Source organism: Drosophila mauritiana, chromosome 3R (assembly GCF_004382145.1).
Source record: "Drosophila mauritiana strain mau12 chromosome 3R, ASM438214v1, whole genome shotgun sequence".
Classification (NCBI taxonomy): Eukaryota; Metazoa; Arthropoda; class Insecta; order Diptera; family Drosophilidae; genus Drosophila; species Drosophila mauritiana.
This window is the reverse complement of record NC_046670.1, coordinates 19536106-19563821: the sequence shown is the minus strand read 5'-3', so window position 1 is coordinate 19563821 and position 27716 is coordinate 19536106. Positions and strand designations below refer to the sequence as shown.

Genomic DNA, 27716 nt, shown 5'->3' with positions numbered 1-27716 from the left:
AGGCGCTTGGTTTGCAGCAGGCAAGTTGCTTTCACTTTTAGTTAGTTTGTATTTTCGAATTTATTGCCGTTTCAGTAGAATTGTTAAAAATTATTATAAACAATGTTATATAATCTGCATTTACATAATTACACAATACAATAATCATAATATATTCAAAAATATATGATGCATTTAAATTTATTGTTTCCTCCATCTCTCTTTACCCCGTAATGGATATTTAATTTCATATTCTAGCTACATGGACATGTCGCGTAATCAACCGATAGTTGTTTAAATAAATATATTAATCCGTACATAATATTGGAGTAAGTGTTCCTAAACAGTTTATGTGATAATGTATCGCAAAAGACCAAAAACAAGTTGTACACGGTATGGTAGTAATTGCTTAGGTTTAATGCTAATGCGCTTGTCCTCTTCTCAATTCTCATTTCGTTATTGTTACTGCCGATGTTCTCCATCTTGTGGTTGTGTAGAGATATTGTTCATTAATTAATAATTTATTTTTATCATTTATAATGATAGCATAGGTAATGATGTAAGTATTGTTTATCAACTCTTGTAATAATAAGTCTATGTGTATAAGCAGTTTTCATTCTCGTTCCTAAACAGCCGTCCAGCAGAATCTTTGGCGGAGCAAATATGAACGATAATTCAAATTCGAAACGATTTGACTGTGTAGCTTGAAATCAGATGAAACCGATCTCGAATACCCTCATTCGGGATAAGTAGCATGGTACATATAAAATCAACTGCTCGAATTCGAGATAATCCTCTGGTTGCCGAGATTATGCCGATGTCTTCTGATGAACGACCTTCAAACGTAAAATTCTCCCTCGTTAATTATCGCGTTGGTAGTCTAATTGTCTCAAATGATCTCTTCCTCGTAACCCCCGATGGGGTTTTAACTGATTGAAAGTGCACGAATTCCGAATTTCTTCAGTGGCAGACACGGCACAGCCGCAACGCTTGAGTGTAAGTGGGTGGGTGGTGGCGTGGCGTGGCGTGAGTGGTGCTGAGTATGCGAGTGGGTGAGTGGTTCTGTGGATCTGATCTGTTTGTGTTCCCGTCGGAGGCAGCGTGGCATTTTGGAGTATTCTATTCAAATTCGTTCAATCGCCTGCTTCTCTGGTGGGGAGAGAAAAGATAGTTACACGCATAAGTCGAAGTTGCTGGTAGGTAAAATGTGGGCATGGCACTTACCGATAGCCAGGAGGCGGGGATTGTGATGTAGGTGTGTGTGTTGGTATGCGAGTTTTGAAATGATCGAAATCAAGAGCGAAATAAAACGTAATTATTTCTTTTTCTTCTCTTTTCTGCAAGTGTAGAACGATAAGCGAGGTTAGCAATCGTGGATTGGAAACAAAAAAAACGGGTCGTCGGATGGTGGGAATTCGTTTTGGGATCGCACTAAGCCAAGCTAGACACTGAAGAGTTAACAATTAACATTGAGTTTTGGCCTCGGCCTGCTCACATTTAATAAGACAGGTGACCAGGTCGGTCAGTACGGGTCGGGGCATTTACAAGGAGCACCTCTTGGAGCGGATCACTAGCCTCTGAGTTGTGGTGCTTCGTGTGCTGTGGCTGATGTGGCTAAATCTTGGCAAGAGACTAAGTTGCTTAATGGCTTTTCGAATGGATCAAGTGCCGCCAGAGTGGGCAACAGCAGCAGAAGACATCGAACCATCTGTAAGATTTAAGAATTCTTCCATTTGGGTTTTGCTTTTCACTTTTCACTTGCATTTGGGTGGAACGTAGCATTTGAACGCATTTGAACGGGAAAACGGAATGGCAACGGGCAACGAGTAACGGCAACTGCTTTGGGTTCACCTAGGGCTCGGGGTCACCAAATGTCGTCGGGTTAGCATGAGTCATATATGGTACATCGGTGAAATCACCAGCAACTTGTGTACAGTGTGGGTGTGGGATGGCTTAAATGATTCGTCTACTTAAATTGTATATCTATCCGTTGGATGTGTGCGGGTTTATAAAACTGGTATAATCCTTTTTTCTTTTTGAGTGATTATGTTGTTGCATGTATATTTGGAATGCCGCTAGCTTAGGCTTAAACGTAAACGTTTGCTACTAGTGAACCACATTTGTTTTTTCTACAATTCTTTTTTTAATTTCGTTTCTAAATATATTCTTTGGTTTGTATACATTTAACACCAAAACTTTGGATTGCTACTAGTGCTACAAAAAACTGCTTTCTATAGTTAACCATTCCAATCTTGTCTCTAAATCGTTTGAAACGGTCGACCATTTGGTTTTCTAAATTCCTAATTATCAATTACGAATTGTTCATTGAGTTTTCACAGCATGTTGTGTGGTTGTGGTTGCTTCCAAAATAAAACCATTTTTACATAAGAACTAATTACATTAGGGGTCTCCGTCTCATCGTGGTTTTAATTGCCTACGCGCAACGCTTAAGTCTGAATTCAGTTATTGTTATACGTATCGTAGTTAAAACTATTCAAAAGTAAAGCTTGTATATGTGGGGATGTGGTAATATGATGCCAGCAAAATGCCAAACAAAAATAACGCACACGAAATATATTTACACATAGAAAGTATTAGGGAATAACAGTGAGCACAGTACAATAATGCCAGCAACACAACAGAACACCGCAGCAAACAGAGTCCCAGAAGATCTTGCGCCAGGCCAAACTGGTTGACACCGAGATTCTGGGCGGTCTGCGGAACGAACAACACAACAGTAATGAAATATTGAGAAAGCAGCTCAACAAAAAAAAATGACAACGAAAGCGGGAGGAACAGAAAAACATATAGCCAAGGACAAGAATAGAATGTAAGGAATCGATCTGAGCGATCGCTTAAACCACACAAGCTGAGAAAACTCCCATTACGCGTCAGCCAATGTCCTGCTGCACATGGGCGGAGGACGAGGAGCTGCTGCCGCTGGGGCGTTGCTGCTGACTGTACCTGTTCGTTGGCTGTTGCTGCTGCTCCTTTTGCTGATCCTTCTGGTTAATACTTTGCGGCGTGGGGGGCGTGCAGGCGGTGGTGCCCACTGGGAATGTGTCGGCCTCTTCCTCGTGCGACGCTGGAGACGGCTGCTGCGCCTGCAGCTCCAGCTGCTGCTGATCAGCCAGCATCTTGGCGCTCAGAATGCTCACATAGGTGCGGTATCGACGAAGCTAAAAAAAATAGGATGTATAAGATGGACTCATTGGGAAAGGGGTGTGATAAAAGCTTACTTCATACTGCAAGTAGCTCTCCTTTTCCTTGTAGTTCTGCAGAGCCAAGCCCTTGCTGGGAATAGGACCCTTCTTGTGCTCGTTAAGCTCCTGATCCAACTGCGCCAGCTGCACCTCGTGCGAATCCAACTGCTCTTTCTGTAATGCACGAATTATAAGATTAACGAACCGCACATGGAGTGACTACTTTCTTGTACTCACCAGCATCAGCTTGGATTGTTTGCTGGGCAGGAGCGGACGCTGGAATCGTTTCTGACTGCCCACCCCGCCCTCGAGCGGAGGCGCTGATATAGCGGCGCACACGTAATTAATCGTCTCCACCCACGACTGCAGCTCCTTGGAGTCGCTGGTCTGGAACAGATACTCGGCCTGGTCGGCCGTCTGCAGCCGGAACACATGTTGCTTCTTGGTGTAGTCGTTGGCCTTGGTGGCCAGTGCGTGATGTATGCGTATTGCATTGTGCAGATTGTCGGACATCTGTTTAATATTTTGAAAGTTATGAGCTGCTAGGTGCTATCATTTCCATGGTGTGATAATACTCACTTGACTTTTACGAAAACCGTGCTCATCCTTATGCAAATACAGCACAAGATCACGCAGCGTGCAGTAGAACATCTTCCAGGAGCGTTTGCCAAAGGGAGCTGTCAAATATGGTGGTAAATTACATTTCCCTCCATTTCACTTATATAGGTCTTACTCTTCTTAAAGCTGCTGTCATAGCAGCATTTACGCATCACATAGCCTTTTTTGTATTCCACAGCCGTGGCCATTTCCGGGGGATCGAGGAAGGGATTGTGGCCCACATTGCCCAGGGCACTATTGTTGGCTCTTTGCTGCTGCAGATCACCTGCCTCTTCATCTCTGGAGGAACACGTAATAAGTAAAAAGTGAAGGTATTAAATTTCGCAACTTACAGTGCCCACTCAAGCGGCTTGGTCTTAATGGCCTGGTAAAGCGACTTGAGCACATCCTTGGGAAAGTTCTCGCCATCGTTGAGATCTGCCAGGTTGTCGACGAATTCCGCACAGCTCATCTTGCGATTTATGTTCTGGCCGTGCAAGTCCGTATTCAGCAACATTATGGCACAGGTCAGCGTGTGCACGGCGTCCTGCGAGTTAAAGGTGCCAGGATTGCAGTCGAGGAAGCGCTTGGAAAAGTGCACCAGCACCCGTTCCCGTTCCTGCGTTTCGCCGGACAGCGAGAACTGCTGCAAGAACTCACGCAGCGCTTGGTCAAGTGACTTCTTCTCAAAGGTAAAATGCTTGAGATACTCATCGGCCACCGCTCGACTAAAGTCATTGCTGCAAGCATGAGATTTATTAGTAAATGTTTCTGAAAATTTATATGTAAGATCTGCTTTCTCACTTCTTGCTGAGGTGTCGCGACACATCGCTCTTCTTGAAACCGTCGAGGGAGTGCAGTCTTTTGGCCAGGCGAATGGCCGAGGGCATGTCCACGGCCTTGGGCGAGTAGTGATACGAGTGGAGGGACTCCACATCGCTGCCATCGTCAGAGACTGGCGGCGAGGCGTCCCGCATGCCAACGGTCATCGTGCCCAGCGGCTCGTCCGTCAGCGTGACCACATCCTCCTCGGAGCGGCCGTTAGTTCCGTTGCCGCCGCTGCTGTTGCTGTCCAGTCCGCGCACTTGGATGACCACCTTGTGCTCGGACTGTTCCCTGTCTCGATCCCTATCCCGTTCCCTTTCTCTCTGCTGTTGCTGCTGGGCGCGCAACTGCTGCTTGAGCTGCTGGCGCTGCTGCGCGGCCGCGTCCGAGACGAGGATGGTGGAGTCCGAATCACTGGGATCGCTAAGTACCATGCCGCCTAGAATATCGCGAGAACTCAATAAATTATCGTCGTCTTGGTAGTCGGGACTAGATATATTCGAAATGGCCTCTGAGACGCTCTGATCGTTGTTGCCACCACCACCAATGCCTCCACCACCACCATTGTTTCCGGACCCACCACCTGGGCAGCTAAGCAAGCCAGGAATCCCGCTAGGCGGTTGCGCGACCTGGCCGCCCTGCTCCCTCTCTCTCAGCTGTTGTTGCTGCACGGCGGCCATCGGACCATTGCTGCTGCTGCCCAGGCCCAGGGCGCCCTTGGAGCCCGACGAGGACATCACCGACGAGGAAACCGACGTGGGCGAGGCCGGACTGCCCACAGCCGAGTGCTGGGGCGACGAACTAATGGAACTTGAATGTGAATTTGAATGCGATTGCTGACCGTAGAGTTGTTGCTGCTGCTGCTGATGCTGTTGTTGCTGCTGCTGCTGATGTTGCTGCTGAAGCTGCTGCTGTTGCTGCAGATGTTGCTGGTGGAGCTGCTGCTGCTGCTGTTGGAATTGCTGCTCTTGCTGTTGCTGCTGTCGCTGGAGAGCTGCCAACTGATGCGGTTGGAGTGGCGCATTATAAGTCCACACGATCCGATCGCGATCCGATGCCTAGGATTTGTAACAAACCAGAGATTAGTAATACGGTAGTAACAAGGTTTTCAAAGTTGTCGTTAATCGATTTATGCTCTATGGATTTTTTGTCAGATCACGAATTTCCATTGCCGTTGCCCAATCTCTCTGTGGAGTCCTAAACAATTTTCCGAGTGCTGGAAGCGTTCGGTGTCTGTTCTGTGTGTGAGTGTCAGAAACTTAGGTGGTATGCATTTGGTTCGGGTGTTGCGGTGTGGATGTACGCATGTATGTACGTTGTGGACAAGCGTTTGGTGTCGAAAGGTTCTCATCTTCTACATACAAAACTTTTTCAAGCGCAGGCAAAAAATCAAAGTCGGCAAAATCGAATCGAAACGAAATCAAAATCAAAAGTCACATTAATCAGCATGCCAACTATGCAAATGGCAACCTTTTTGCATAAAATATAGTTTAATTTGCTGCTGCAGTTCATCGTTCTCGTTGATGTTGCAGTCATGATTGTTGCAGTTGCCGTTGCAGTTTCACTCGTTGCTGGTTCGCCGGTGTTGCTGCTGCAGTTATTGTTGTCGCTGGAGTTGCTGCTGCTGCTGCTGCGGTTGTCGGTCTGCTCGCCCTCGTTGTTGTTCGAGGCCAATGACGAGTTGTTTACAATTACAGTGGCCATCGACTAGAAAGCTCACGGGGGACAATAAATTGCGCATATCAAATCGATTCGAGAAGAGTCAAAGTAGGAAACAGAGAAACGAGAAAACGAAAGAAGAAAGAAACGCGAAACAAGAGAGTAAGATAGACAGAGAGTTGTTTAGTAGTAAGTAGTTAAGTTAGGTAGGCAAGTTGAAAGTAACGAGGTAACAAGTTAACAAGTGAGCAAGAAAAACAGTGGGTTTTTTGGTTTGGGTCTAGGTCTAGGGATGATTAGATGATATGAATGGCTTACAGTACAATGCAATGGCTAACACACACGCATACACATTTACATATATGGTCAACAGACTACTACAGAAACCAGTTAACGAAAACCGAACTCTACATAAGCACTTTAAAACGGAGAGCGGGGTTTGTAACTCATCAACTACGAGTGTCGAGTGTTCTGGGGGAGATCTGGCGGAAGGAAAATTCGGCTGTTCGCTGTCTAGCTCTATCCGGCGGACTATCCTGCGTGGATGGGGAGTACCTAAGCGCGGCGGCGTCTCACCTGCGAGTCCTCGGAGTCCTGACGCGTGTCCAGCAGCGTGTTCAGCGAACTATTCACATCCTCATCAATGTCGATGGGTATCACGGCGGCGATGCCCTCGCGCTGGATCTGCTGCAGATGGTCCTCGGACTTGCTGGTGCGGAAACCGGCTGCATCACACTTCCGCACCACATGTCCGTTGTGCCGGCGCACCACCACGGCTCCGGCGCCAGCGCCACTGCTCGATTCCGGAACAAGCGAACTGGGCTCCGGGCTCGTGGGCACCGAGTTGGCCGTCTCCTTGTCGATCAGCGGCGTCGACAGCGAGATCGGAGAGGTTGGCACTGAGAAGGAGGTTTCATCTAGGCCCAGACCGCCAGCCTCGCTCTTGACCGTGGTAGATGAAGATCCCGATCCGGAGCGTCCTGCACAGTCGACGGCATCCCGATTTCGCTGCTGCTGGCGGGTGGCAGTGCGCTGTTTCAACGCCCGCAATCGTTGCTTGGCTGAACCGGAGCCCAGCGAGTTGGTGGAGTAGTCCTCGTCGCCCGCATCGTTCTCCTCATCGTCGTAGGCATCATCATCATCGTCGTCGTCTACCAGGCACTGCCGATCACTGTCATCGTCGTCACCCCGGCCCACACCGCTTTGATAGGTTTCGATATTGGTGATGTCGTAGTGAGTTTGATCCTCCTCGCGCTCCTCCTCAACCTCCTCCTGCTCCTCCAGCTCGTCCTCGTTTTGGTAGTATTCGTAGCGTTGCTGATTCTGCTGCTGACGGTATCGTTGTTGCTGTTGGCGGTGCCGCTGCTGTTTGTTGTCCTCTTCCAGGACATACTCGGCCTCCTCGTCCGGCTCCAACTCCTCGCACATAAGCAGCGTATCGTTGGTCAGCGAATCCTTACGATTGTAGCTGTTGTTGATGCTGTCCCGCTGCTGTTGCTGTTGATAGGTTTGCTGCTGCTGCTGCTGTTGCTTCTGCAGCAGCTTCGCCTCGCGCTTCACAGAATCTGAGCTGGTGTTGGTGGGCGAGTCCACCGAAGAGGAGGACGTGGGCGAGGATTCACCAGAGGCACGCGGTGCTAGTGCGCCGTTGATACGCGGATTTACCAAACGACTGGGTGAATCGCGAAGGCTGTCAATCTGTAAAAAAATGTTTTGTTTAGGTTTTTGCTTCTATTGGTTTAAGCAATTTATGGATCACATACCTTTTTGGCCTGGGCGGGAAGCGGATTGCTGGTCTGCGGTGTCCGGGACAGATTAAGAATAAGGTCACCGGTCATCATGTAAGCCTCAAATCGTGGCGCCTTCGCCGGCTGCGGTGGCGCCGAATTCGGTTCCGGTTCCCGCTCCGGCTCCCTATCGGCAAACCGCTGCCGGGTCACCGGACTGCCGCTGTAGCTGTTGGAGTGCTGCAGCGATTGCGGTGGCAGATGGGCGGTATGTCCGTTCCCGTTTCCGTTCGCCGCCTTTGTCGGAATCTGCGAAGGGCGTGGCCGCTTGTTCTGCGGTGAATGGAGAACGGGCACGGGTTTGGGTACGGCACATTTGGTGAGCGCCTGTGGAATGCGTGAGGGGCGGAAGGTGGGTGAGGTGGCCTCCCCACCAACACTACCCGTGGGCGATGTGAGGCCCACTACGTTCGTGGTCGAGGTGGTGATGCTCGTCTCCACCACCTTGATCTTGGTGGAGCTGGCCGAGGAGTTTCGACTGTGGCTGTGCGTATGCGTGGCGGTGGTTGTGGTCGTGGTGGATCCACTCGCCAGCAGTGGCGACGAATTCTGGCGCAGCGAGGGCAAGTGCGTCGGTGACTTGTAGCGCAGTCCGCTCTGCGAGGGCGTGGTCGCCGCCCCCTTGCCACCAGCGTTTGGCCGGTGATTTGGCGATGAGTTGGTGCTGCTGCTGTGGTAGTCGTAGATGTTCGGCGACTCAATGTCCACATAGTGCGGACTCTGGGTGTTGGCCAGCTGCTCTTTGATCCGCGCCTTGAGCTTGGGATCTGAGGGATAAAAGGGAATATTACTTTTCGATTCTTCAAGTTTATTCTTCGAGAAGCAAACCGATTCAAAATGTATATATCTATGGTTGTACTATACACATAAAGAATCATTTGAAAACCCTTGAAAAAATCCAAGACATCATGGTAATTAGAAAAGCAGTTTGGTTCAGTTCAGATTGGTTCGGTTCGCTTTGGTTTGGTTTGGTTGAAGACCGGTTTGCATCCTCGAGGAATGATATACATTTCCACCTACCTCGCTTCAGCTCCAAGGTCACCAGCTGTTCCGACAGGCGCAGGCATTTGAGAACTGTTCAAAAATATGTTTCGGTTAATTATTCACAGCTTTCTCCGACAGCATTCCATTATTCCCAGCAGGCACTCACCTTCCTTCGTTGTGTAGCGATGGACATCCGTTCCGTTGACTTTGAGGATGACATCCCCGGCCTCAACCTGCAAAATGGAGAAGCAGAGAGGCGCATTTAGTAGGCAAATCACTGGCCCTCGATGCCCCTCTACGATTCTATTGACAACGGCAGAAAGCCTATTGATTTTCCTTTTGCTCGACTGGGCTGGCTGGCTGGTTGGCTGGCTTTGTTATTATTATTCGCATGTTGGGCTGTCGGCACTTGTAAACTATTTTTAATTTTCTTCTCGATGGAAACGCGGGAAATTGCGGGAGCTGTCGGGCGGCGGGCGGAGAACAGCATGAAATCACAACGTGGGACGACATTGGCGCCTTATTTACTTGCTGACGTACGAACACAAGCTGAAGAGCTTTTCGGTGTCCGTATCCGGGGTTGAGTGGTACGTGGGGGAGGAACCAACCTTCACCTCCGGCCTGCCGCCCAGCACTCATAGATTATTCAATAAATATGCTATGCTAGGCCCACAGCAAGCATTGGGGATTTTGGGTTTGGATACGCGGCGACACGCGTCTCTGGATTCATGGCGAATGCATGCACACAAGGAGCTCAAATTACTTTTGTACTATTATTGCATAATTAGTTCTGTTCCTCCATGGCCTTCCTGACTGGGCTGCGTCGGTTATTATTAATGCACAGGAGATGGTAAATATACATATACACATTGGTTGGAAGGCAGGATGTTGGGTGTGTGCTTCCTTCGGAGACACTTGTCGCGAATTGCGGGCGGCAATTAAAACTAAAAGTCGCACTAATTTATGCTCTCACTATGTCTCGCTCGGTGGAACTGCCAGGAAATCGTGGGTCTGCCAGAGAGAACTCTGCACTTGGCCAAGACGAGAGAGCGTGAGCGAGAGCCGGAAATGGGGGGAAAACTGGGCTAAGAGAGAGAGCCGGGAAACTTTGCAGCCAGAGATTCAGAGAGAGAGACATTCAGACAGAGAGTGAGTGCTGCTGTTGCCGCGGGCGGCAATGCAATTCAATTAAGACTGTGCTTAAATTAATTGTGCCGCCCGAAAAATGTCGACAAACTGAGTTACATAACATCCGTACGGGCCGCCGCCACCCAACGAGCCAACCCATGTTGGCAATTTCTAGGCGAAAAGAAAGTCAAACCCGTAATGCAAATTTGATGTTTTCCCCCGTGGCAGCATCTGCATAACACGACAAAGGAACCAACCACTCTCCACTTTTGGCCACTTCGGAAACCTGGAAACGTGTTCGCCGCCTTTTGATAACAAGCCGCGATTAATGGCTTGCAGCGCCACCGAGGCACAGAGCTTCCCCAGATTCGATTAGGCACTTTGAAACAGCCAGCAGTCATCAGCAGATGCACAACCACACACACACACACATAGTTGAGCGCATCAAACAAAATTGCTTTTGCATTTCACTTTCACGCTCTGGAGGGGAGCAGCGAACGATAGCTATAAGATATGATTACAGTGGAACCCCTTGAAATGAAACTGTGTGAAAAACTTACAAGTTTCCCCCAGAGAATCCATTTCTCATCCATATCAGTTTTCTTATGTTGTTATGTTCTTATATGCAGACTTTTACAAAGATAGTTTAGATTGATCTGTTTTAGCGAAGCTCCGCTGTACACTGCCACTGAGATAGTGGGACCCCCTGGGCACAAAGTTGTCGAGTCGAGCTAGTCAAGCAACCGACAACCAACAACCAGCACCCAGCAGGCTGCACAGTTAAAAGTTAAATCAATCAGTTACACTCGGCTGCCGCCCCGTTCCACCACCCTCCTCGCATCTCATCTGCTCCATCCGCACCCTTTGACCCCTGGCTTGCATGTGACCCCGCTTCTTCCACTGCTGCACACCGCTGGCTGCTCAAATTGAAATTGGTTCGAATTGATTTGTTTTTACACCCAACGACACCAATGACAATTGGACAGAGCCTCTCCTGCATTTTGAACGACCCATCCATTCCATTCAGCTCCATTCGTATTTGGTGTGGTCACCAGTCTTGTTTGTTATCCGCAATGTCATGCCCCTATTCCAAATTGCAAAAGTAGCAAAAGAAAAAGTTGACTGGGCGTTGAAGAGGATGAGCTGCACTTTGGTGGAGACAAAAACAAGCCATCGCAGTGATTGAGCCAATGAGATGTCCTGATAGTCACAAAGTCACAAGGGATAGCCTTAAATTCAAGTGCACTTACTAAATCTGATGCTTTTATCCTAAACTATTTTTGATTTTTATCGTAGATATTTAAAGAACCTCAAATAGTTGCCATATTGTTTTGTTTAAGAAATAAGTGTATCATTTACTTTCGAAGTGGTTTCGAGGAACCCCCAGGTATCCCGGTAATGGTGCCCCATATGTTTACACTAAAACAAGTGCTGTGGGGTATTTCCTAAAGGAGAAGCATTTGAACATGACACTCTGCTTATCAGGAAATTCCTAATTCCCTATAATCGCATTTGGACTCATATCAGATACAATACCATTTAGCATTCACGTCACATTCGGCTTTCAATAATCGACTACTTGAGGCCACAATTAATGCCAAGTGAACAATGGTTTGTGTTTTCGATTTTTCGGGGCTCTCCTTGTGTATGTTTTGATTTTGGTTCAATGACGCTTTATTGACACGAACTAAACCAATATCAATTAACAATAGCAACAACACGACGCCCACTTGGGGCTGCTCGCGTGTGTGTGTGTGTGTTTGTGTGTGTGGGTGGTGGCAAACAAGGCGATTGATTGATTGTATTAGCGACTACGACGACCTAGTCAAGTACGATGCCGTGCACTACCTTCACCGTTTTACGGTTATATGCGTCAGTATCATCGGATGGTCGTTGGACTCCCATTGCCGCAGAGTCGTTGACAGACTGCAGCAATGGTAGGGTAAAGCCCACTAACCTCTTTTTCGCCGGAGCGCCCAGAACCCAGAAAATCAATGTTGAGGCAGGCAGGCAGGCAGAAGGTGAAGCCAGCCAGTCCGCTTGCCACGTGGGCGTCACAAGTGACGCACTCAACGGAAAAAATGTTGAGACCCGTGGCGATGGCGGCGGTGGTGGTGGTGACAGTGGTGTGCGGTCGGAGCCAGACACTTGGAGCCCATGGCTCTCACTCAATTCGAAAGCCTGTTATTGGACTAATGATTTTGCCACTTCCCTGGCTGTTTATTTGCATTCTACACGGCTTCGTCTGGTCTTTGTTTACACGTTCCGTCCTTCGGCACGGCACTTAGATTCATAGGATCCCCCATTGGACATCAATCACACCCACCATTATATGCGAAATTGAAACACAGAAGCGGGGAATGAGTTGGAAGATTATAATATAGATTAAGTAAACTATGATTAAGTAGAGTGGGAAATTAGGGAATTTAGGGAATTACATATATGTAATATTGGATTGTGAAGCCCCAAGAGTACTCAGATTTCCCCAACCACCAATTAGCCACCTGAGTTACGGCTCGAAAGAGTTTCTTTTCCGGCTCAAGGGGGCGACTTCTCTTATCATGTTTAACCAATAAACATCTGCACAGAATGCCGCTGGACAAAAGCAGATCAAATATATGCGAGCGAGCAGCACACACGTTCGTTTTTGCTGTTTTATTTATTTGGACGACCTTGCGGCACACTCATTGTGGATTTCCTTTCATATTTGCACCAAATAAAGCGAGGGGAGCAACGAATTAGCATGAATTGCTTTATTTCATTATCATGCTTCGTTGGGTGTTGTGTAATCGCGGGAATCGGAAGTCGAATGAATGCTTTGAGTGCCTCGAATGGTCTGAATGGCGATGGCGATGGCGATGGCGATAGTGATGCTATCGCCACCGCCGCTTAGCTAAATAATTCCGGTGATGGGAACCACTTGACGAACGATCCATTATGTTAATAAAGTGCGAACTTTATCAGAACTATGCCAATGGGCTCGACGACTGGAGATTGGGAATTGAGTGATTCACACCAAGTAGTAATCACCAAATATAAACATGGATACATGGAATATGTACATTTGGCAAGATTATACCTCTTCGGGTTTTTTGGGGGCAAGTGGCAAGTTGTTTGCTTAATCTCTAACTGCCTAATTAAAAAGCTTGCCGTCTTAACGGGCACAAATTTCACTACAATTTTGCCCCATATTTCGTGGGGCAAAGTATGTTAATTATATCGCAAGCAAATTTAGTAATTTAATTTGGCCAGCTATACAAAAAATGATGTTTATTCTCCTTACACTTTCTTAATCCAGTTTTATCCCTTTTAAGAATGTACACTTAAATCTTGTGCTAAAGCCCTTTCTCCCTTTTATTCAATTTGCACTCGTTTTGTCTAGAGTTTCAAGGTTTGAGTGTATCGATTGCATCACGAGTATTTTTATCTCAAGCTTAAATCAATGTTTAGCCATCTTTATTACCCCTATTTACTGTGTATTCCCCGCATTGTAAATATCCGAAAAATGTGCGCACTTTCTACGCCGGAAAATCGAAATGGACGGGATGTTTGTGTGAATCTCTGGCACTGTGGAATTCACTGGCGAATGTGTGAATATGTGAGTGTGTGCGTGAATGCGGCTCGTGCGGGATTTGCATTTGTGCAAAACGCATAAAAATCAAACTGCAACAAGAACGAAAAGTAGAGACACCAACAACAAATGTTTTTCAAACAAAAAGTTAGTCTAAATGTGTGTGTTTATATTGGGCTGTCAGTTACACTGAGAGAATTTGAGCTCATAAGCATTCAACTCATTATGAATATTTAATGAAATGATGATCCTTATGATCCGATCCATAAAATGTAATAATAGAAGATCCAGTTCGGGGTATAGAACTTAAAGATATTTGAGTCTTAGTTTTTAAGATACAAAAGTATCTACAAGCTTACTTTTAGAAACTTTTTTCCGGTTTATTATTTCGATTTTGTTCTTTTTTAAACAATGTGCATAGGCAGAGTTTATTTTTGTTATCGATTTGCATTCGCCTTGGTAGTAGCATTTGCCCCACCAAAGTTTGCAGATGTGGGCCAGAAAGTCGCAAGAAGGGGGAGTGAGTAAATGGCCAACTGCAAGGGGCAGGGTAGGTAGGAAAAACGAGCCGGCTAATTGAGCATTTGAAACAGAAAAAAAAAGGAAAGGAAAGGAAACAATGAGGTGAGGTGAGACGAGACGACATGAGTTGGGACAAGAAGTGCCGCCACTCCATTTGCAGCCAGACAGCCGGCAAGTGGCAGCACCATTCGGATGCACTGCACCCGCCCGAAATGGTCGCTGCTCGCTGCATGTGCTGCAACTGCATTTGTTGCATCTTTGGCAATGCTTGGACGCACACACGAACACAAGCCCAATATAAATGAGTGAGCCAGCCAGCGAGCACACAAACAACGCCAAATATAAATGCTCGAGATTTAGCGCAAAGTTTACGGCTGCTACCGCTCGCCGCTAAGCTTTCTACGGCACTTTTTGCATGCCTGAGTCTCAATCTGAATCTGAGTCAGCCGCCGAGGCGGTGATGGCCAGTTGGCTAGCTTATAGCTATTGGCTACTTACTGGCCTACAGCAGATTTTAAGTAGTAGTAGTAGTTCCTTGCCACACTCCTAAGGTGCGCTTCGTCACTACGCGTATCTTTTAAGATATCATCATGTTAGAAGTACCCATAAACAAACCACTTACCACTTAATTTGAGCGTAATTTCAGAATAACAATATTTCAGGTGACGAATGTGGTCTATATGATGCATCAAAAAATAAATAGTCATAAATTTCGGGGTGAGTGAGCTTCAGTAAGCAAGTATACTAATAATGCATGCCATCTTTCAGTCACTTTAAATTATTCATTATTTCGCAGGTTTTTGGTTCGGGGTGTAACCCTACTCTTAAAAAGTGTTTTTTTGTGATTAATTGTGGCATCTCTGGAGCATCGGCTAGCTGAGTGCCTTATGCACTTATTGTTCTTATTATTTCTTTGACTGTTTTAGCCACTGCCACTGCTGCTCGCTGTGCCGTGGCGTGCAACGAACCGCAGCGACGGAGCGCACACTGAGTACTCCGGTGTGTGCACCTCAGGCCTCCGTCTCCAGCTCCATCTGCTCCTCCACATCCCCCATCAAGTATCCACTCCGTTTCCACCTCTCAGCGGCGGGACTACGGGCACCACCCACTACGAAGCTCGAGCTCAAGAAAAGCCGGGTCGCATGGAACCGAACTGAGCCAAGCCGAGCCCGGCTATATTTAGTTGGGCTGGGCCGACTGCCTTCCGTCGAGCAGAAAGAGCAAAAAGGCAGCAAGAAAACCAACTTAATAAACGCGTGCGCAATTTTGCTACTTTTGTAATTCAATTAAAGCGAGTTTACTCTACTTTTTTGCACTTTTGACTCCCAGTGAACCGATTGAGAAGGGGGGGAAATATATGCACAAATAGGGCCAAACTCGTAGTTAGGCTATGCGGATGCCCTGTAGATTATTATTTGTATCTGCATTTATTTTCTGAATATTCTGACTATTAATATGTGGTAAGAGGTTTACTTAAAATCTACGATTAACCATTAATGTGTAGTACTATTTATTATAAGTTAAATAGCATCTCACACTTGAGACTCACAAAAGTATCTTATACCAAATAAGATATCTCCGTCTGATACTTTACAGATACAGTATCTTAAGTGTGGATCTTCGCCATCGGATAGCTTCAGCTACGTGGTATAAACTCCAACTACCCTGTAAATGGGGCATTTGAGGCAGAAGTTAAAGCCGTATCCCCATCTCTTGACATTTACTTCTATCTCGCAATTGTAATCGAGTGAATGCTTGTTTGCTGGATTGTGCTTTTCAGAGCTTGAAGTTTGCCGACCTGCTCGACTCTTCTCTTCTGTTTTGTTGCTGTCTGTTTTGGTTGTTGTCGTTTTATTCTTGAACGTGTCAATTGTCATTACCCGCAATTTGCCAAAGAAGGCGAAAGATCGGGATCATAACAGCAAACACAGGCATTCCGAAGGGGGTAAAAATCAATAAGTAGCTAAGAGCCAAGAGCTTCTTCTATTTCTTTTCCATTCTGCTTTGTTTTTTGTTTTTCCTTTTTGTCTGCGACTTGTCGGTGGCAATTAATTTGTTACTCGCAGTGGGCGGAGCCCCACAGCCGCAACAACAACAACAACTACAATGGGAACAATGACAACAAAAGCGGCAACGGCGAAAAGTCGTTTGTCATTTCCAGTTAACGAGTAATTAAGCATAACGTTAGAATTTTGCAACAACGCCAGTCGAGAACAAAAGAAGCTACAAATTTCGCAGGAGGCGCAAAAAAAAAACAGGCAACCTAAAATACCATCGAGGTATACACAACTGATGCTTAAAAGGTTTTTTTTAAACATTTTTTTTGGCCATTTTTTGGCCAGTTTGCGATTTTATGTTTGCCCTAAAAACAAAAGGAAGTGAATATTAAATTCTTTTCCTCGAACAGCTGGGCAAAAAAAGTAATTTTGAGTGGCGAGCGAGGAGAGAGCAAATTACTTGGCACCCCAAAAGATTAATGACTAAACGAATATAAATAATTTCGAAAAACATCAACAACAAATTGTGTATTTGCTATTTGAACATTTGTGTTTGGCATGGAGTTGCACCCAAGCATTCAATGTTTGTTTTTAACTAATAGTTCCAATAATAATAATAGTTCCAAAGAAGAGAGTGTTTAGATATATTTTAAGATATTTAAAAAATGTTTTTAATGTCGAATCCATCTAGTGAGTAGATACTTCTATATAAATCGATTACATTAAAGGCGCAAGTACTTTAGCGCAATTAATGCAATGCAATTTGCCACTCAGCCACCTCGGAACGCAGATACTTTTGTCGTCTGGCGAGTGTGGAGTGTATACTTGATGTATCTGAAGAAGTGGGAAAATAAACAAACGTGCGGCAAATGCATTCAGAAATGACAACAAACAGAGAGCAGCAAATGCGGGAGGCAGGGAACTGAGCAGAAGAAAAGCCAGCCAAAGAAAATGGGAAATGGAAAAGCGAAGGCGACAAAAGACAACCGACGACAGCGTGCACACACACACATGCAACATACACACACACAGTTTGTACACACCCAGTTGAGAAGAGCGTATGTGCATGTGTTTGTGCATTCATTGAAAAATAAAATTGTACCGCAACCAGAATGACGGCATATAAAAAGTAAAATTAATTGCATTCGAGGATCCGACGCATTGGTTACTCATTAGGTTTTATGTCCTACAGGGTGCGGTCTTGAAAAGGCAACTAATTACAGATGGTATGCTTTGTAATTGAGAGTTATTTACATTTGAAGGTGCTAAGTTTAAAAAGAAGGCAAAAAAACTTGGTGTATATACTTATATAAGAACGTGGGGCGAAACCGACACCATAAATAATACAATTATGTTTCTGGACACCCTAAGTCCCAATATACTCTTTAACACCCACTTTATAGGCAGTATGTGCATAGATACACATGTATGTAGATAGAAGACAAGTCAAACAGCCCCAAAACAAGCCGGGCAACAAAAATAACAACAAGTTGTAAGCGAAAGCGATAAGAAATTGAAAAAGTGCGTGCCGCTGCATCCACATACATATACATATGTATTATGTATATATATAGATACACGTACATGTCCATGTCAGTTCGTTGCCTCAAGAAAATTACCGCGATGCATTTGTGTTGCTTTCCATCATACCTGGGCTTGTGTGGAATTACTTAATAATCTCAACAATTTAAAATTCCCAACGCGTTTTTTGCACTCCGCTTTCACGCATTTCGATTTGTTTTCTGTTGTTTTGTTTGTTCGGGACCAAGTTTTTTGTGGTTTTTTGTGTTTTTGGTGGTCGGGCGCATAAATTTAACAACCAAAGCCGGAGAATTCTGTTTGGCTTTTCGTGTAAATTGTTTTTTTTTGTTGCCACGTCCGATAATTACAAAGTCGGTGGCTTTATGTGTGTGTTAGCATCTGCCTGAGTAAGTTTATTTATAAATTGTTGTCTTTGCATTGCTTTTTATAGCGCTGCATTTGCATTCTGTCGATTTGTTAACTTTGCGTTGCACCTCTTTCGAATTGCAGTTGCATGGGGAAATTAATAACAATTGAAATGGGCCCCACGTAAAGTCCATTCTTATCCAATATCCGCTGGGTGCGCTCAGCGAAGAATCCCATTCTGAGAAATCCAAATTGGTAATAGCTGCGAAAAGGTGACTATCCTCTATGAATGGTATACTGAATTTACTTAGATAAGATAAATTTCTTAAATAAGAAATATATTACAGTATATGTAGTTTTTTTTTAAATGAACAAAGCGCTTTCTGCTGGTTATATCATGAGAATTCCAATTCAATTAAATGGACAATAAATTGATCTCTACACGGCAAAAACAATTGAAGAGCAAACATATCGGCATTTTATTGAAAAGAAAGACAAATTATTTGCCTTACTTTGTTCGCTGTATTTACCCGCTTTGTTTTCTTTTGCACTCGGCTCTAAACATTCGAGATGCGATGCGATGACAGTAAATAGTAAATAAAAGCAAAACAAGCCTGCAAATTGATACACTGTCTTTTGTGTGCGACTCTCCGCCCCTCGCCCCCTCGCAGCGCCCTTCCACCCATCAATTAAAGCAACGATGACATCACGAGCGGCAAACAATGATGACACGCCAACGGAGGACTCTCATTTGCGCTTTTCTCGCTTTTTTTTATGTAGCCGTTGTGCAAATTGAAATGCTTTCACATACGCCAGCAGACAGCCATGGTCATCACCATAAAAAAAGAAGTGGAAAAGTGGAAAATATTCTTATCAGCAGCTGAGGGGCGAGTCTCGGTTGCTTTGCACACAATCCAACTTCCAAAACTCAAGCCAACAGCTGCCATAAAAAATCGTACTTATCTATGTACGTATGTACATACATATGTACGTGTGCACTTTGCGTCAGATAAAACGTCATGAATAATTTGTTTTCCGTTTGAAAGCTTATGTAACGGCAGTTGGACGCTATACAAATTCTTCAAAGATTTTAAAACGGTGCTGAAATCATACAATTTGGTATAGCACTTCTTTAAAATCGCCTAACTATTTCTTGAAAAGCACAAACTATATACATATATTTCCAGGGAAAAGTGCGTATTGCGGTACAGCAATATTAACTAGAAACTGTCATGATTTCTATGAATTTTGTCAATTTTGCCAGCTACGTATTTCTATTTCAAGATAAATAACTAATAAATCCCGCTACTGGGCGGGTGTGCCTTGGCGAGGCTCTACTGTAGTCGAAAATGTGGCGTTGTTAAAAGTGAGGCCAGCAGGGAGCTGTTGCTTCTGCTTCTTTGCTGGCTGCTTCCAGTGCCCGGTGGTTGATGAAGTCATTGGTGGGTGGTCGGGGGTCACCGGTGGGTGGATATGAGAGGGTGGCATGGGCCGCTCGGTGTGAGGACTCCTCCTGTCCCAGACGGGAATGGAATGACACACAGCACACACAAAGGAGAGCAGAGGAGCTGCAACTGCGGTGTGCTGTTGTGTTTGCTTCACTTACCGCTCCGCAATCGGCTGCCGGCGAATTCTCGACGATGTCGTAGATGACATGTGGCGGTCCGGTGGTTCCGAGTAGCGAAAACCCGAAACCGGAATGCTGCTCGCTGCGCCGCAGCACCACTTTCAGTTCCTCGCTCATTTTGGGTCCTTCGGCGTCCTGCTGCCGATCGGTTCACACTCTTTTCACCGAGTTTTTGTTTGGTTGGTTGGTTGGTTGGCGGTGTGGGTGGGTGACCCCTGGGCGTGATTAATCCTTTGGGCGACGGCCACTTTTCTTAGTCGCTTTAATTAATTCTCGCTGTTTTGGGCTTGGCCAACTTCATTTGCACACTCTCATTTTGTTTCCACTCTTTCCACTTCACAACATGCACACAAACACACACACGAACACTCATACACGCACTCACGGATGACGATTCGGAAAAAAGAACGAAACTCCTTGGCGAATTTGTTTAAACATTAAACATTATTGCATTATTGTTGCTCTGCTTCTTCTTCTACTTCGCTGGCTTTCTTTCCACGCAATTCTGCGTTCCACGCAAACGAAACTTGTTTAATTCGCCCGTCTGCTTCTCGCTTCGTTTCTTTATGTCGCTTTTGTCCGACTGTTTCGCCGCCGCTTTGCGGTTCGCGGGGGGTTTTAGCCGCACATTTTTTGGCGAATGTGGATGCCCAGATATCGCAGATTGTACTAAATGATTGTAAATTGTAAATTGTACTATTGCACTGGGGATGGGAAGCATAAGAGTATCAATATATCGATAGATATCTGAAAGTATTCCTACAGTTGCTTCATTGCTATCGATAGATTTATTCAAACTTCTTTTATACTTGTTCTAGATTAAATTTCATTTATTAGCTAACAAAGAAAAATAAAAGGAAATGTATGTAAAAATCAAGCCATTCAACAACTACATAGGGAAGAACAGCAAATATCATTGACTGCTCTTTGGAATGTCATAGTCTGGCAACACTTGATATGTGTCTGCGCCTTAACCAACAAGGACTACCCAACACTTGTTCTGTTTGAAAATAAAGGCGGTAAATTTAAAAGTTACTAATATATTAATGAAAACTCAAATAAAAGCGTATTATCTAAGCTCCAAGAAATATAAGCAGAAACTAGAATTTAGGTTCTTGGAAACGAACTACTGTGTCTAATTCATTTAGCAAGTTTGTAAGACCTACTTTATTAAACTATTTGATCCCTTAGCCATTTCTGTGGCACGCACTTATTTTCCCATTAATTATGATATAAAACTACACTTTGTCATGGATTATCTAGGGATATACACTCAATGGTCACTGGTAATCCGCCGCATCGACTTTAAAAGTGCGTGCAATTGCGACTTTCAGATAAATCTCCGACTGGGTCTTACGACTCGCCGACGGTTGTCTATTAAAATTTTATAGCTCCGCAGTTGGTGGCACAAAGCACTTGACTCATGCATCCACTTCCGTTTCTGACCGGACGCCGGGGAAGGGGCTGGGAAATCGGATTCGGGTTTGTTGTGACAACAGTTCGTAGGCAAAGACAACAAGGCGATCTGCGGGTGTCATAACCACTCATACCCGAGGTCCAGATGTTGCGCACAATTATCATATCAGCAGCACATCATTTGCGACTAAGTGAAAAAGCAGATTGGCCTGGCACACTCTGCGCCTTGTTTAAAAAGCGGCTCCGCCGAATCCGAGATTTCAGTAATAGTTTAGACCTAGAAGCAAAGAGAACCGCAATGAAGAACTCCCACGCGAACGTCGACTACGAGTCCTATTGCTACGAGGATATAACGAAATCGTGGCTCAACCAAACGGAGGGATATACGGACTGCAGCTATGTATATGACCACAGTGCGGCTTCAGCATACGCGGATTACAATAAACTAGAAACTAATTGGTGCAACGAAGCGAACGATCAATGGTTACAAAATGATGCAGCTGCTGGTCAAGAACTTCGAAGCCAAAGGCCTAAACTCCGGGCAATCAGCTCGAATCGCAAAGAACGCACAGCGTTTTCAAAAACGCAGCTCAAGCAGCTGGAAGCGGAGTTCTGCTATTCCAATTATCTGACTCGCTTGCGTCGCTACGAGATCGCAGTCGCGCTGGAGCTGACCGAACGCCAGGTGAAGGTGTGGTTCCAGAACCGACGCATGAAGTGCAAGCGCATCAAACTGGAGGAACAGCAAGGCAGCGCGGCCAAAACGCCATTTTAGTTTGTACAAGGACATATTTTAACACAATTCATCTTACAAAATGTTTTCGCTTACTTAACAACTATAGTAAAGGTATTTTAAGCTACTACTTGGATTTCTTGGCCTTTCCCTTGGGCAAGGGTTTGGCCAGCGACTTGGCTGCGGCCAGCTGCAGCTTCTGGGTGGCGGCATTCTTGTTGCTCTTGGCCGGCGGAGCTACTTTCTTCTTCTGCACACCGCCAGTGCCGGGCTTGCGTTTCAGTTTGTCCGCCAGCTTCGTCTTGTTTTTCTTTGGCGGCGGTGATAGATCAACCTCCTCTTCATCGCTGTCATCGCTGGCCTGCTCACTATCCGATTGCTCCTCCTCAGCCTCCAGATCGGTCTCATCATCGGATGCATCAACGTAGTCCTCATCATCGGAGTCCTCGTTGATGGTGTTGCCCAGCAAGTCCTCCAGCTTTGGTTCCTTCTTCGCAGCCGTTTTCTGTTTCTTACCGGTTTTCTTGGCCGCTGCCTGGCTCGTAGATGCCCCAGCGGAGCCTGCTGATTTCTTTACTGGTTCCACCAGCAAGTTGGAGAAGTCGATGCCCAGATCCTTGTACTTCTCCTGCAGCTTCTTGATCTTGTTGAGATTGGACACGGTGCGCTTCTGGCAGGCGGACTCATCCCAGTTATTCTGCTTTTTCACGCTGCGCTGCGTGGCTTTCGTTAAATCCGAGACATAAATTTCCTTGCCGGCCTGCAAGTGAGTACAACTATGGATAAGAAACGTACATGATATGTATTTCCCTTTGCACGCACCTTGTTGACGACCTTCTTCAAGGAAGTCCTGAAGAAGTTGAAAGTCTGCTTCTCTGGTGGAATGTAGGTGGCCTTCACCACCTTCTGGAACATCAGGTAGTTGTCCATGGTGTCGGCAGCCACCTTGGCCACCTCCGGGTACTCGAACTCCACGAAGGCGTAGCCTTTGCTGTTTCCGGTGCGCAGCGAACGGGCCAAACGGACGCGCAGCACCCGACCGAACTGTCGGAAGTACTGGCGCAGCTGCTGCTCGAAGAATCCGTGGGGCAGATGCTTCACAATGACCACGCCGCGTTCCGGACCCTTTGGCTTCTGCGGCCTGGCCTTGGTCACCTTTTTCTTTAGCTAAAATGGACGCAGTTTACGGTTATTCAGCCAAACGGAGGAGCATTTGATTTTGCAGCAGCTCACCTGTCCGGAAACGACATTCTTGGCTGCATCGATGGGCTTTTTGGGCGTGCTCTGCTTCTCGATCTTCTGCGCCTTGGGCTTCTTGACAGGCGGCATTTTAAATAGTGTAAATTCACTAAAATCGATTATTAAAATAGTAAATGAATAAAAATCGCCGCACGTGGAGCAACAATAATGGTATGACCGTTTTTGTTCTTGCGATAGAGCGCTTAGCTAGGCGTTAGACTATTTGACCCACCATTTGGTGACTGGTCACTCTTTCAGTTCTTTATTTCCATTGTTTTGTTTTGCGCATTTTTTGCCGCCAATATAAAATGAGTATATCTGATTCATCGTTGAATAATTCCCTCCTGGAAGTGGACGAAATGCGCCTAGGCTATGACCACGAATCCATCAAGTCCTTCCTCCAAAAGTCGTCCATCAAGGACTTCTTTCCCTACGCAGCAGAAATCATAGACGGCAAACAGGTTATTATTCTGTTTATTTCCTAATAACTATTTCTAATTGTTTATTTTAACTTAGTTGCTGGATCGAATGATGGCCACCTTAGACGGCCAGCTGGAACTCAATCTGCAGCAGCTGCTCGATCTGTTTACCCTATCCATTATGATGATGACGTACCAAAGGGACAACGTTCTGTTGATGAAGGAGCGCTACATGATGGTGGATGTTGTGTGTTACCTGACAGAGTCCCTGGATTCGGAGGAGGTAGTTCCCCTTCCTGCCATCCTAACACTTCCGTTTAATTACATCTTATCCCCGTTTAGATGTTCTACATGGCCAGTGGGTTGTACGAAAACCTCATCACTGGCATGGGTATGGAGCGCCTGGAAAGAGTGCTGGACATGCAGGCCGCGATTCCCGCCTTGGTAAAGTCCTGCCCTCTTGGCAAAGATGTAGCTATGTCCCTGCTGCTCACCATAATGGGACGGTACACGGGAGAACCTGTCGAACTGGACCAGAAGGAATATGTATGCCTCTAAAAGTGAATCCGTCAGCGCTTTAAACTGTATTCCCATTTATCTGCAGGCCCTCAAGGCTTTCAAAATGGCCAAAACGGTCAACTGGCGCCAGTTGGCAGACAGTGGACGCCAGGCAGATTTGTTTATGCTCATCCGCACATTCAGCATGATCATCAATTGCAAAAGCATACGCGAGGAGTGTCCTGATTGGAAGGACAATCTGGGTGCCGAGATACACAAGTACTTCCTGCAGGTGCGCATGGATCGCTCCGCCGCCTATGGCGACTTCGAAATGATGGTGAGTGCCTATGCATTTATGCTAAGGGAATCGCTAATGATAAAGATTGCTTTGCAGATTGAACGATTCATAGCTTATTGCGTGGTTCGCGGCGCCTCAACAACGTAAGTTGAAAGCGCGTAATATTATTATTAAAGTATCTTAATTAAATGGCATTTTTCATCCACAGACCGCAACTTTGCAGCTACAAGATTTCCGAGCTAACAAATTCAGAGTTCCAATAATTGCTGAAGTTTAGTTATGTTAGTATTACAGTCTAAGAGTAACATAGGTATCATACAGCTGAGATCAAAAAAGCAAACCAAAAATATAATTTCTTAAGTAGTGTATAATAGTGTTTATTTCCCAATTAAATGAAATGGCTTGATTGACCTTCAAGATTCAAAATGCGCGCCATTGCTGCACAGGCTTTTTTAGCACATTTCCGCAATGTGTGTATTTCTTGGCGCTCTGGCGGCGGTCACACAACGCGCGACGGCACGTGTTGACTGCATTTAAAAAGCGATTTTAATAACATTTGGCAGGAGTTGCAGTGGCCGAGCAGTCGCACCAGTCGCCCAGCATGTTCTACCTAATCGGCCTCGGCCTTGGCGACCTGAAGGACATCACGGTCAAGGGTCTGGAGATAGTGAAGCAATGCAGTCGCGTCTATCTGGAGATGTACACCTCGATTTTGGGCTGCAGCCTTGAGGATATGGTAGGTATCTGGAATGGCCTTCGTTCTGGGAGCACCCAATGCTCAATGCATCTCCGCTTTGTCCGCAGCAAGAGTTCTACGGACGACCGCTGCTGCTAGCCGACCGCGATCTGGTGGAGCAGGGCGCTGATGAGATCCTGGCCGGTGCGGGCGAATCCGATGTGGCGCTGCTCGTAGTGGGCGACCCCTTTGGCGCCACCACCCACACAGACTTCATCCTGCGCGCCAAGGAGAAGAACATCCCCTACAAGGTCATCCACAATGCATCGATCATGAACGCCGTCGGCTGCTGCGGCCTGCAATTGTACAAATTCGGCGAGACCGTTTCGATTCCGTACTGGGACGAGACATGGAAGCCGGACAGCTTCTACGACAAGATCAAGCTGAATCGCCTGCACAACATGCACACGCTGTGCCTGCTGGACATCAAGGTGAAGGAGCCCACGCCGGAGTCCTTGATGCGCAAACGCAAGGAGTACATGCCACCGCGTTTCATGACCGTGGCGGAGGCGGCCCATCAGTTGCTGTCCATTGTGGAGAAGAAGGACTCGCTGGAGAAGAACACAGTGCTCAACGAGCAGTCACTGTGCGTTGGGCTGGCCCGTGTGGGCCAGGAGTCGCAGCAGATTGCCGTTGGCACGCTACTCGAGATGCGCTCGACCGATCTGGGCGGGCCGCTGCACTCGCTCATCATTCCCGCCAAGGAGATGCATCCGCTGGAGGTGGAGTTCTTGCAGCAGTATGCCGCCAGCATCAAGCTGGACGACTACAACCACTAATTCCGCTGCGAAATTACCTAATTTAGTGTCTAGGAAATGTTGTCTGTGCATCTGAATTGAATTTACGAAGCAAGAGGAGCTGGAAGCTCAGGAAGAAAGTGATATCGCTTGATGCCACCCGTATACGTATGTAGCCTGCCCTGCGGCAGCTGAAATAAAACCGCATTCACCCATCGTACGATTATGTGTATTTATCTCCGAAGCTTTAATAGATTGTTTGCATATATCAATAGTAGAGGCCTCGCATGCGGCGCGAGGATCCCTGGCGGTCGTACAGCATATTAAACTTGTTCACAAAGTGGTGCATGTCGTTGCAGCCCTTGGTCAGCGTGCCCAGGTAGCTAATCAGTCCCACATCGTTGCACTGCGTGTAGAATTCCTCCTGGAAGGCGGGAACCTGCATCACGGGCAGTCGGTGGCAGAGAGCGTATGCTTCTCGCAGAATCTCCTGGTTGGCCCGCAGCTTTCCGGCCTCCACATCGCGTATGTACTGCAGCACGATCTTGATGCGTGTATTCAGCATCTTAATGGCACTGTCCTGGGCCACCAAATGCTCCGCCACCACGCTCTTCTCGCCGGACTCGTTCGAGGTCATGCGCGCCACATGATCCACGCCAATGCGCTCCGCCTCCTCGGTGGCCAGTGTGTAGGTGAGGGGTACGAACAGCATGGTGGCCTCGCCGTCCACCAGATCGATTAGGGACTCGAATAGCTTCAGGGGAAGGTGGTCGACGCTGCGGGAGAGCGGATTCAGCTGCAGCATGATGGGGCACTCGTTGATGGCGGCTATCTGTCTTTGGATCTTAATGTCATCGGCAGTGGGATTGTCGCCGGTTGTGTACCAGCCTATGAAGTCGAGATCACTGAATACCTGCGGAAAGCAGAGTGACAGCTGGTAAAGGAGCGTATGTAGAGGCTTGGACACCCACCTGCTTGTACTGCTGTTCCTTCTTGTTGTAGTAGTCCTTGTTGATCACTGTTTCATCGCCAATAACGTCCGTCTTCAGTTCGAACGAGTTCATAATCTCAATGTTGCGGCCCTTCTGCTTGCCAATCAGTGCTCCGTACACCTGTCGCGGCTCGCCGTGCTGTGCACGAAAGCGTGTCCAGTGCTCGGAGATGTTCATTATGACCAGCGGATGCAGCGATATGGTCACCGAGCCACTGGTGCCCGCTGCAGCCATTATGTTTCCCTGCGGCTGTGGGTTTTGATCAGCAGTCTTATCCACTGTCATGCTGCTCCCGGCGGCGGCGGAGGACGATGTGCTGGGCTTGGCCGACATGTCGACGTCCACTTCCATTTGCTCCATGCTGTCGGGGGCCTTTATTCACACGTAGTTTGCGGTATAAACTTAATTTTACTTCTTTTTGTTTGACAAGCTCCGGTATAAGCTGACGTTATCGTTATTGTTCTCTCAGTAGTTCGATATAACTTATCGAGTGTGTGACCACATTTTATGCAGTCTAAGCGGTGGCGCGAACCTTTTTAAACTGAACGTCGGCGTTGCCAGCTTGATTATTAACGATCACTATATTTGAATTTGTATTTTAAATTCCTGTTACATTTATTATCCACCTTAAGTAGATTATATTTTTGTTTTAAAGCATTGTTACGCAATTCGGTTACATATATTTATATTATTAACTGTTTAACTTATATTATTAACTGTTTGTGGAAGTTTTATATTTGTATGGCACACACGAAAGAGCAAAAGAGAAACCTCAATAATTTTCGAATTTCTAGAATGTATTGATCTCTTCCACAACGACGACCGTGCCAATTCACAGCTCTGTTTTTTCCGCTGTGAATTCAGAAGAAATTGAAACCCAGT

The 27716-nt window shown here is 46.3% G+C and overlaps 6 protein-coding genes across 12 annotated transcripts; 3 read left to right on the top strand and 3 right to left on the bottom strand.

Annotated features, from left to right (window-relative positions):
* Positions 1 to 29: 29 nt before the first annotated feature.
* Positions 30 to 20471, bottom strand: LOC117142446. 7 transcript variants are annotated; one of them, XM_033306412.1, is made up of 16 exons: positions 19746 to 19883; positions 9201 to 9267; positions 9071 to 9124; positions 8027 to 8817; positions 6840 to 7961; positions 5446 to 5662; positions 4584 to 5043; positions 4133 to 4519; positions 3916 to 4079; positions 3762 to 3859; positions 3420 to 3695; positions 3219 to 3356; positions 2944 to 3158; positions 1475 to 1687; positions 1204 to 1316; positions 30 to 1128 (listed from the first exon to the last, which is right to left on the bottom strand). In XM_033306412.1, the coding sequence occupies exons 1-14, from the start codon at positions 19881 to 19883 to the stop codon at positions 1621 to 1623; spliced, it is 4194 nt and encodes a 1397-aa protein (XP_033162303.1). In that variant the 3' UTR covers positions 30 to 1128; positions 1204 to 1316; positions 1475 to 1620. The 7 variants fall into 7 exon arrangements, with proteins under 7 accessions (XP_033162303.1, XP_033162305.1, XP_033162300.1 ...); XM_033306414.1 differs by lacking the exon at positions 1475 to 1687 and adding an exon at positions 6075 to 6311 and having other exon boundaries at positions 4584 to 5662; positions 19746 to 20471; XM_033306409.1 differs by having other exon boundaries at positions 4584 to 5662; positions 19746 to 20470.
* Positions 20472 to 21054: 583 nt separating this feature from the next.
* LOC117143146 (homeobox protein Hox-D3) lies at positions 21055 to 21977 on the top strand. Its single transcript, XM_033307643.1, has one exon. It carries the CDS (start codon positions 21328 to 21330, stop codon positions 21955 to 21957), a length of 630 nt encoding a protein of 209 aa, XP_033163534.1. The 5' UTR covers positions 21055 to 21327; the 3' UTR covers positions 21958 to 21977.
* On the bottom strand, positions 21952 to 23341 carry LOC117143147 (MKI67 FHA domain-interacting nucleolar phosphoprotein). The gene is made up of 3 exons (XM_033307644.1): positions 23149 to 23341; positions 22738 to 23082; positions 21952 to 22675 (listed from the first exon to the last, which is right to left on the bottom strand). The coding sequence occupies exons 1-3, from the start codon at positions 23242 to 23244 to the stop codon at positions 22043 to 22045; spliced, it is 1074 nt and encodes a 357-aa protein (XP_033163535.1). The 5' UTR covers positions 23245 to 23341; the 3' UTR covers positions 21952 to 22042.
* Positions 23342 to 23400: 59 nt separating this feature from the next.
* LOC117143144 lies at positions 23401 to 24737 on the top strand. The gene is made up of 6 exons (XM_033307640.1): positions 23401 to 23615; positions 23671 to 23856; positions 23916 to 24119; positions 24178 to 24408; positions 24466 to 24512; positions 24578 to 24737. The coding sequence occupies exons 1-6, from the start codon at positions 23463 to 23465 to the stop codon at positions 24630 to 24632; spliced, it is 876 nt and encodes a 291-aa protein (XP_033163531.1). The 5' UTR covers positions 23401 to 23462; the 3' UTR covers positions 24633 to 24737.
* A 122-nt stretch (positions 24738 to 24859) lies between these two features.
* LOC117143145 (diphthine methyl ester synthase) lies at positions 24860 to 26062 on the top strand. The gene is made up of 2 exons (XM_033307641.1): positions 24860 to 25105; positions 25174 to 26062. The coding sequence occupies exons 1-2, from the start codon at positions 24971 to 24973 to the stop codon at positions 25882 to 25884; spliced, it is 846 nt and encodes a 281-aa protein (XP_033163532.1). The 5' UTR covers positions 24860 to 24970; the 3' UTR covers positions 25885 to 26062.
* On the bottom strand, positions 26058 to 27306 carry LOC117143143 (COP9 signalosome complex subunit 6). Its single transcript, XM_033307639.1, has 2 exons — positions 26814 to 27306; positions 26058 to 26755 (listed from the first exon to the last, which is right to left on the bottom strand). Exons 1-2 carry the CDS (start codon positions 27192 to 27194, stop codon positions 26111 to 26113), a joined length of 1026 nt encoding a protein of 341 aa, XP_033163530.1. The 5' UTR covers positions 27195 to 27306; the 3' UTR covers positions 26058 to 26110.
* Positions 27307 to 27716: the final 410 nt, after the last annotated feature.